At 36.2% G+C, this 9,356-nt stretch overlaps 2 protein-coding genes across 2 annotated transcripts; one reads left to right on the top strand and one right to left on the bottom strand.

Annotated features, from left to right (window-relative positions):
* Positions 1-454: 454 nt before the first annotated feature.
* Positions 455-2,721, bottom strand: LOC121996935 (40S ribosomal protein S23). The gene is made up of 4 exons (XM_042551103.1): positions 2,596-2,721; positions 1,103-1,258; positions 895-1,021; positions 455-737 (listed from the first exon to the last, which is right to left on the bottom strand). The coding sequence occupies exons 1-4, from the start codon at positions 2,598-2,600 to the stop codon at positions 597-599; spliced, it is 429 nt and encodes a 142-aa protein (XP_042407037.1). The 5' UTR covers positions 2,601-2,721; the 3' UTR covers positions 455-596.
* A 174-nt stretch (positions 2,722-2,895) lies between these two features.
* Positions 2,896-8,125, top strand: LOC121996934 (monodehydroascorbate reductase 2, peroxisomal-like). The gene is made up of 7 exons (XM_042551102.1): positions 2,896-3,135; positions 3,436-3,487; positions 4,457-4,537; positions 5,943-6,061; positions 6,176-6,395; positions 6,466-6,584; positions 7,149-8,125. The coding sequence occupies exons 1-7, from the start codon at positions 3,016-3,018 to the stop codon at positions 7,854-7,856; spliced, it is 1,419 nt and encodes a 472-aa protein (XP_042407036.1). The 5' UTR covers positions 2,896-3,015; the 3' UTR covers positions 7,857-8,125.
* The last annotated feature ends 1,231 nt before the right edge of the window (positions 8,126-9,356 follow it).

Here is a 9,356-nt window from a genome sequence, read left to right as displayed (position 1 = left end):
TCATGAACAAATCTCTTAGATATGATGTAGCGGCACAACGTTTGTAGATTAACCAAGTAACCAGCCCAGCAAAGATGGGGTGGGGTGAGGTGCTGTTTGGGTTTGCGAATTTAATTTTACAAAAAATCTCATGAAAAAGATTCATCGGTAACACTTAATCTCTTCCATTATTATCGGCATTTATTGTCCACACTGTCTTAACATCAACTAGTTCGTTATCATATTTTTCTAATAGTTTTAAGATGAGTTACTATGTTATCCACGAACACAAATATAGATAACCCATTAGCTTTTGCTAGATAATGAGAATGTCTATTAACTAGATGTTGGCTCGCAATACAAGCCTCAATTCTTTGAGGTGTAGGATCAGCTGGAGGTAGGGAGATGGGTACTTATTGCATCAACTCAATTTTGAAAGATCTAAAATTAACACACAGAATGGAGACACGATGACTATTACCAACCGAAGTAAAAACGTTCTCAATTACGGTAATCAAGGTCAGAATACTCCAAAATCTCAAAAGAAAGACATAAAATATCAAATACTTAACGTAAACCCAGCCAAGAGTGCAACTGGCTCGATCATAAACCACCTATTAAGAACGGGGCTTCTCTTTCTTTTCCTTGAAGAGAGCCAACAGGGACACACCAGAGACCTTCACGACTTTAAACCTTACACCAGGAATATCACCCACAGCGTGGCCCTTACGTCCAAAACCAGCAATCAGGACCTCATCCTGAAAGTGAAATGCAGTTTAATATCATTCATTATATATTCTAAATGAATAGGTTCTTAACAGCTGATAGAAGCAACTTTGGACATGATCACCATGTTACTGGAGAGTGGAGGGCTCAGTATCATATGCAAATGTTAGATATAAGGATTAAACTTACATTTTCTTCTATGTAGTTTAAGCAACCATCATTGGGAACAAAAGCTGCAATTTTCTTTCCATTCTTTATCAGCTGAACCCTAGCACACTTTCGGATAGCAGAGTTAGGCTGCTTGGCTTCAATACCTCTGCAACATGAAATGTATGTTAGCCCACACTATAGAGGTCATCGATACAGGGGGTAACAAATAGGGGATTGTATAGCTTACATCTTCTCAAGGACAATACCCTTGGCATGGGAAGAACCAGCAAACGGTTTCTTCCATTCGTTGCCAAGATGGCTTTTCTTGTATGATTTGTCTGCCCACCTCTGACGCCTCCTGTGAGTTTTGAGCTTGCGCCCAGCTCCCATTCCACGAGTCTTCCTGTAATAGATTCCCAAGTTCATGAAAATCTTTGAAGATATGTATCTCAAAAGACCATTTTGTTTCCAGAGGTACATTTTCTTGATTTCTCATCCAAATTAGATGACTGACTCATACACAAAATGCACTAAAACTGCTAAAATATATCAATATAGAAATAAGCACAGCAAAGTATGAGTCGTATTTCTTCTATTCCAAACAATAAATCAAGGATTCAAAGCCCTTGTTGCGCTGCTAGCATAACATTTTTTTTTTATATTAGAACAGCTTTTCAGAGATTCCATGGTATAACAGTTAGATGAGTGGATTCCTCAACATCATGAGGCATTGTCTAAAGATCAAGTGAAATCACTTTAACTATCTAGAAGTAACAAGTACAACTACTGTTTGTTACTTGTGCAGCAAATAGCAATCAGAAACTCAAGGAACCAGTACTATAACGCCATAGACAGGTATTTCAAAAACCATCAAGAGAACACCGAATTTGATAATCATATACACTATCAATTATTTACATTATAACAAACACTTACAGATTTGTAAAAGAAACAAACAGCATTATGTGTAATAAATCTGACTCATTTGAAGCAATGCAATTGAGATCAATCATTTATTGAGATTGTCCTGATATGATACTCAGGCATTCTACAACATGCTGATAATTAAACTCTTAGGATAATGGTATTTTCCACACAACCTAGTATGCTGAACCCCTCTTGGTTTCAAGTGGGGATGAAAGGGTCATGTTTAACAATTAAATTAACTTGTCAGTTCCAGGTGAATTTTAAGGGTACGAAGAACACACTCAGAACAACAATGAAGCCAGCCCCATCAAATTTGAATTTCAATATGAAACTGGCTAATTGTTTAAGAATTTTAGGGGGTTGGGGATGAAAATCCAACATAAATCGCCATCATAATCTGTATGCCTACGTGAGAGCTACACTCTAGTAGTTAATCTACCAATAACTAGCCGGATCTGAGTCTGAGATTAATCGGGTCCATCATCCAAATGTAGAAAAATGATTAAAAAAAACAGACATGCATACTTCTTCATACACACAGAGTAAACGCATATTCCGATGACACCGAATATTGCCTCGCGTAAACAAATTTCCGTGATCATTTAATTGAAGAATCTATTCTTCGGCATGCAAATAGTGAATGCATAGACGATTGAAGCACCCAAATCCACGAAACTACCATTTCGAACACGAAACGTCAAATTGAAAACTCAATATCAAACAAATCTCCAAGCACGGCGACAGCAACCAGAAATAACCGCTCAAGCAGGCCGATGAACAAACATTTGGGAGGTGAAGTTTGCGAGGACTCACCCCATCTTGAGCAAAGTGAAAGCTTCCCTCCTTGCGGCTCTGGGCTGGGAAAGAAAGATGGAGCGGCTGCGTATTCAACTTTGCGAAAACCCTACCCTAGCCTCTCCCTTTTATAGTGTTACGGGGAAACATATTCATGGGCCGACGTGAAAGGGCGATTGGACGCGTAAGCGTTATTTGGGCCGGGCCGAGCAACTTCATATTTTAATCTTTCAAGGTATAAAAAAATAAAAAATAATCATAATTTCTGTTAATGTTCTCCCACACACCGCCAATTTATCCAGTTCATGTATTTATCCACCACATCTTATTAATTTGTTCCGCAGCCTCGTGCCACAAAAACGGAAAAGAAAGAAGGAGGAGAAAAGGAAATAAATAAACAAATCCATAAAAGATAGCGCGACGAAGAGAGATCTCCGGATGGGTCGGGCGTTCGTGTACGTCATACTCGGCGGCGGCGTTGCTGCTGGCTACGCCGCCCTCGAGTTCGTCCGCAGGGGCGTCTCCCACGGCGAGCTATGCATCATCTCCGAGGAATCCGTGAGTCTGGATCCCCTTCTCACGCCGTTCGAATTCCTTCCGATTTCGATCCGTGTCGTTGCGCTCGCTTCCTTTTTGGGTTTAGTTTGAACATCGTGTTGCATGTTTGAGATTGGAATTGAAGTCCGCAGATTGGATTTAAGGATTCGAAGACTTTAAAGTTACTTTTGTTTCGAGATTTGACTATTCTACCGTTTTAAAGTTTTGCGTACCCTGTGCTTCATCTTTGTAATTGTTTGTGTGATCAAGTTCTAATTGCATATGTAACTTATGTGAGCAAAGCGATGAACTTTTTTGCAGGTTGCGCCTTATGAACGGCCTGCATTGAGCAAAGGATATTTACTTCCTGAAGGTATTTATCATTTTTCATCCTAGTTAATACATGCACCACGAATTTATGGTTAGAAATGCATTCCGTTGAGCTAAAATTTTATTGCTGTTAGCCACTTGAGAAGAGGACATCTTCACACACCCCAATGGTCTCAACACATGCTTATGTGGAATAGTATAATGCGGCGCCTCACCAATCAACATTTGCTCGAGAAGGAGTGATATTCTCTATTAATTAGGACCAAATTGTTGCGACTTGATCATCTTTCCAAAAGCATTAAGTTCATTTTACTTAATATTCACTGAATTGACTTCTAGATTGACTGTTTCACCATAGAAATTGTTGGCGACAGTATATATTTGTAATCCTGCATTCTAGCGTGCAAGCTCATAATGATAACTCAAAGGACTCACTTTTTTATGAATGCAAACACAATATCACTGCTAGTTCCTACATTCCCCCTTCCATTTTGCTACACGAATAGGCAAATTCAAGAAATTTCATCTACTAGTATGGTTGAGGTTAGAAGAAGAAGAGAGCCAATCATGTTTATAGAAGCAATGTCATGAAATTTCACTTATCTGTGTTGTTAAATCAACAAGCTGATCATGTTTCGCCTTTCTGTATGGTTGTTGCTCATTTTCTTCCGAGTGTAATAGATGTGATGGTTCCATAGTCACTTCAATTGATCTTGGACCATGGTGGTGTATTTACGCTTCTCTGTCATTTGTAGAGGCATGGGAATGAGATAATCATAGTACTATAAAATTTTGAGTATCAAAATGATTTAACAAGTGTTTGTTGAATTCCTATTTCCCAAAAAAAACATGCCAGTATAAGAGCCTTTACGCATCATTAAAGATGAATTTGCTTTGAACAATTCATGAATGCTTGTTCTGTCTACCCTATCAGTTACATGAATATATGGTGATGAAATATCACATTTTACACACTACAACAACAAGTATGTAACTTGAGGTTATTTTCCAGCTCCTGCACGCCTGCCTGCATTTCATACTTGTGTAGGCACTAACGATGAGAGATTGTTGCCAAAATGGTACAAGGAGCACGGTAATCAATCTTCACAAATACTTCTTTTAATTCCAATATTTTCTTAGCAGCTATAATAGATTCCAGTTTCCTTCCTTCACCCTTTACAATTGAGAAAGTATAACTCATTGGTCTATTTGTTTGTTTCAAAGCCAAAGGTTGGCATTTGTATAGTTGAAAATGGAAAAGCTGTAAACTGTATTATGGAGATTTGCAGTTAACAATATTCTGGCTAATTGTATTAATTTAATTTGAGGTTTACACCATTATTTAATTCCACAATGCTTATTTTGTTATTCATTAATTATTGTGCCAACCTTTAGGGTTGGGGTAAATAAATTTTAACTCTACATTACGCTTTCTGCAAGGTTATACCACTACCACTAGTAATGTTCAAATAAATTAGATTATTCTTCATTGCATTTACTATTGCATTGATTAGTATTGTCTTTGATCTCCTTCTACCCCTCTCTGCATTTTCCACTTTTAATCAATTGAACTTCCTAACTATAGAGTTCATTTGTTTATGAATGAATGAATTGTAAAAAAGAATATGTCCCTTTTCAAAAATTTATTATGATCTATTCAACTCTTCTAACTATAGAATCCATTTATTTATGAATGAATCCTCGTTAAAAATCTGTTCATTCTTCTAGAATGAGCTAGATAATTTTCCTAGTGCATGAAGTTGTTTCTACCTCAATTGGGATTAATCCCATTGTTTGTCATTTCTATGATGCTAGATTTATGTATCTCTAAAAAGGATGTTAGGCATCCAAATTGACTTATTAATTATCCATGTTTTTTTCACCGCCTATAAATTGTTCTGTTAGATGTGTTGTATATTAGCATTGTTGCAGGAAAATTATTGGTTGTCATATAGTTGCAAATTTCGAATCAATTATCCAAATTATCTACTGTATGAAATATACTTATGGAGTGAATCTTGGGTGCTTTCATTCCCTTAGAATAACATCCCTCTACCTGTGTGATGTGGACTGTATAGCTTCCTATTAACTCATGATTTAATGCATCTATAGGGTGCCTTAAATAGTGTGTCTGCAAAAATTTGAAACTTAGCAATTTGAAGATTATTTGTTCCTCGAAACATTCTAATCTCGTCAAATAAGTTGATCTTTCTCTGGGAATAAATATATCAAAAGGATTCTCTTAGTCACTATCCATCCATGTTTCAAATTAATCTATGCTGTGCTAATAACGCCGTTTGGTCTTTGATCAAAGTTTTAGTGATTCTTAACATATAGCCTTGTTGAACATGAAGGTTTGGCTTGGAGTTGAGATTTGTAAACAATAGGACACTTCATCCTGAATTGTATTTGCTTGATCTTACTTTCTATATGCACGCATCTTAATTTGTTGATACTGCAGAAACTTACTAGCATAATTTATTGTTGTGATTGGCTAGGAATTGAACTTGTTCTTGGCACCAGAGTGAAGTCTACTGATGTGAGACGGAAAGTGTTGATCACAGCAACTGGTGAAACTATCAGTTACAAGATACTCATAATTGCAACAGGTGCTCGGGTATTGAAGTCTATATCTTGCATTTGGTTTCAAACTTTTTTTCCTCATTGCATAATATTCAGGTCAAGCATGATAATTGCCTTCTGTTGAAACTCATTCATCTTTTACATGTAGGCTCTGAAACTTGAAGAATTTGGAGTTAGAGGATCTGATGCTGAAAACGTTTGCTACTTACGTAATTTGGCTGATACAAATAGGCTTGTGGATGTAATGCAAAACTGCAGTGGAGGGAATGCTGTTGTCATTGGTGGCGGTTACATTGGGATGGAATGTGCAGCAGCATTAGTTACAAATCGAATGAAAGTAACAATGGTTTTCCCAGAGGCACATTGCAGTAAGTATGGTAATATATCAGTAAATGAAGGTAAGCTTCATTGATTGACGCTTCTACATTTTCTTGCTAGTGGGCCGCTTGTTTACACCAAAGATTGCAGAGTATTATGAGAATTACTATAAGTCAAAAGGAGTTAAATTCATCAAAGGAAGTGTTCTGACATCATTTGAGAACGACTCAGAGGGAAAGGTAATACTTTTTTTATCTATATGTTTTTGTTAATTTTAATTCTCCATGAAATAGGCTATCAGACGGAACCATGAGCTATGCTATCTTCTAAGCCTGGATAAAATAAATTGGGCTTTATGGATTCCATTAGTTCTAGATATTTTTAATTATAGGGTTGAGTTAGGTGACGAATGTGCTCTTCAAGTTTCATCACAAACTTCTATCTGTACTTTTCTGTCCACCTATACGTGCGTGACTCCTATAAAGTGGCCAGTCTGATTCTGAATGTCTAAAGCAGTTGTATCTGGTCAAGTTTATCGAAAAGGGATCCAACTAAGCTATTTGTGAGGTGCAAAATTTTGAATTCATATATATGCTACATTTTGAATTGGTTATTCCAAAGGCCACACTTGATAGTGTTAGCTAGGGCTGTTAAATGATGATGATGCTGTCATTTCTATATTTTTGCGCCAGATGAGAATATTTTGACAGACTTGTTACATCTGGTCGTCAGCTTTTCAGGAAGCTCCATGCACATTTGTTAGCAGTTGGATGCTGATCCGATAACTCTCTTCTTGTTCATAGGTAAAAGCGGTGATCCTTAAAGATGGTACCTGCCTTCCAGCTGACATGGTTGTGGTGGGCATTGGCATCCGTCCAAACACTGGTCTATTTGAAGATCAACTACAGCTCGACAAAGGTGGCATTAAGGTCAATGGACGAATGCAGGCCAGCAACGCCTCTGTCTATGCCGTCGGTGATGTTGCTGCTTTTCCTGTCAAACTATTTGGCAACGAAATTCACCGCCTCGAGCATGTGGACTCTGCTCGGAAGACTGCAAAGCATGCTGTTGCAGCGATCATGGCACCCACCACAGGTGACCTTGATTATCTTCCTTTCTTTTACTCCAGGATGTTCACATTGTCTTGGCAGTTTTACGGAGATAGCATTGGCGAAGTCGTCCACTACGGAGATTTTTCCAGTGGGAATTTTGGTGCTTACTGGATCCACAAGGGTGTGATCGTTGGGGCTTTCCTGGAGGGGGGAAGCAAGGATGACTACGAGGCGATCGCAAAGGCTGTTCGGTCTAAAGCGATTGTGAACAATATTGCCGAGGTTGAAAGAGCAGGAATTGAATTCGCTCTGCGAGTCGGTCAGCAAGCAGCAACGCCAGAGAGTGGGCTTCTCGTGGAGAGACCAATATACACACAGTACGCGACGGCTGGTGTTGTCGTAGCTCTTTCAATCGCGGGGTTTGCTTACTGGTATGGAAGGAGACGCCGCATATTGTAACTAACGCGGGAAGATTAAAATCGTTATTGTTATGGTGTATAATTTCTGGAAAGAAAGATGGATGAAAGTTTCAATTGCAATGTAAAAGTTCTAGCAGAACTAGTCTTGTAATACAGCAATAGCGACTATGCAAGTAAATACCCTGGTTCTTATAAAACGTATTTCAATGTATTTCACTTGGTTCTTTGGTGTCCGAAGACTGAAGTCTCAGGGTATTGTGAATTCTGTTTTATTGATAAAAATTAATGCAAATATTAATGTTGACTTCAGTGGGATAATATTTGGAGTTAATAGATTAATTTGTAAATAAAATTAGTAGTTAGTGGATGAGAAATTAATGGATTAATACTTGTATTATGAAATTAGTTGTTCGTGGATGGTGAATTAATAAGTTAATATTAATATTGAAGAGTTATAGATTATAATTAAGGAATTAATGGATTAGTGAGAAATTTTTTTACCCTCTATTTTTGCAAAACTCTTTCATTTTTAACATCCGTTCAGAGCATCCAAATTGGTACATTGTTAAAATATTATAACCCATATATTGGTGTTAAAATCAATGTGACCTAGTGTTAATGCCAACGTGGCTTTGAACGAGTTCAAAACATTTGTTTATAGGGTAAATCTTGTTGGCCAGAATCTGGCCAGTTAGAAATTTTTATCTACCAATCATAATGCATACATGTACATACATGTAATTAATATGTACATATGATATTACTAAAATACTCATGCATACATATGCATGTATATATTCTGGATGACTAGATTCTAGCCATTTAACATTACCCTTGTTTATATATATAAAAAAAAGTTACCATCAACAACTCCTCGGGCCTTGTGCATGCAAGGCTTGATATATCAAGCCCTGCGGAACCGACAAGGCCTTGCGTAAGGCCTGAAATATCAAGCTCTACGTAGAAACCTGAAACATCATATCTTGCATCTCTTTTTTCTTCCAGTGGAATAAAAATGACTAGTAGATTTACAATGACTAATAGATCTACAACGACTAGTAGATCTATAACGGCTAATAAATTTATATAACGACTAGTTAATAACTATTTTAATTCGTGTAAATTTAATTGAACATATTAGTTACAATATAATAACAATATTTGAAAGTACTGTATTTTAAATTTATGCAAGTATAATTTTTTCAAATATTGTACTCTTTCCTTTCAAAGTTATAATAATATTTTAATTTTAAATAAATATATTTAAATTTTATGTAAATAATATATTAAAAAAATAATATTGTTATTCATTTTAAATAATAATAATTTTATGTAAATAACAATTGAAATTATCTTTATTTAATGTATAATAAAAATAAAAATGAATAAATAACAGAACCCACAAATAATAAGGTTAATGTTAAAATGAATATAAAAAAATGAATGTGTTAATATACCATGTATGGGATATATGAACCCTATATTTATTTATTTATTATTATTTTTTTTTATTTTTTTTTTTTTTTTTTTTTTTTTTGAT

The sequence above is a fragment of the Zingiber officinale genome, chromosome 6A (genome assembly GCF_018446385.1).
Source record: "Zingiber officinale cultivar Zhangliang chromosome 6A, Zo_v1.1, whole genome shotgun sequence".
NCBI classification, from domain to species: Eukaryota; Viridiplantae; Streptophyta; class Magnoliopsida; order Zingiberales; family Zingiberaceae; genus Zingiber; species Zingiber officinale.
Note: the sequence above shows the minus strand (reverse complement) of the source record. Positions and strands in the feature narration are given on the sequence as shown.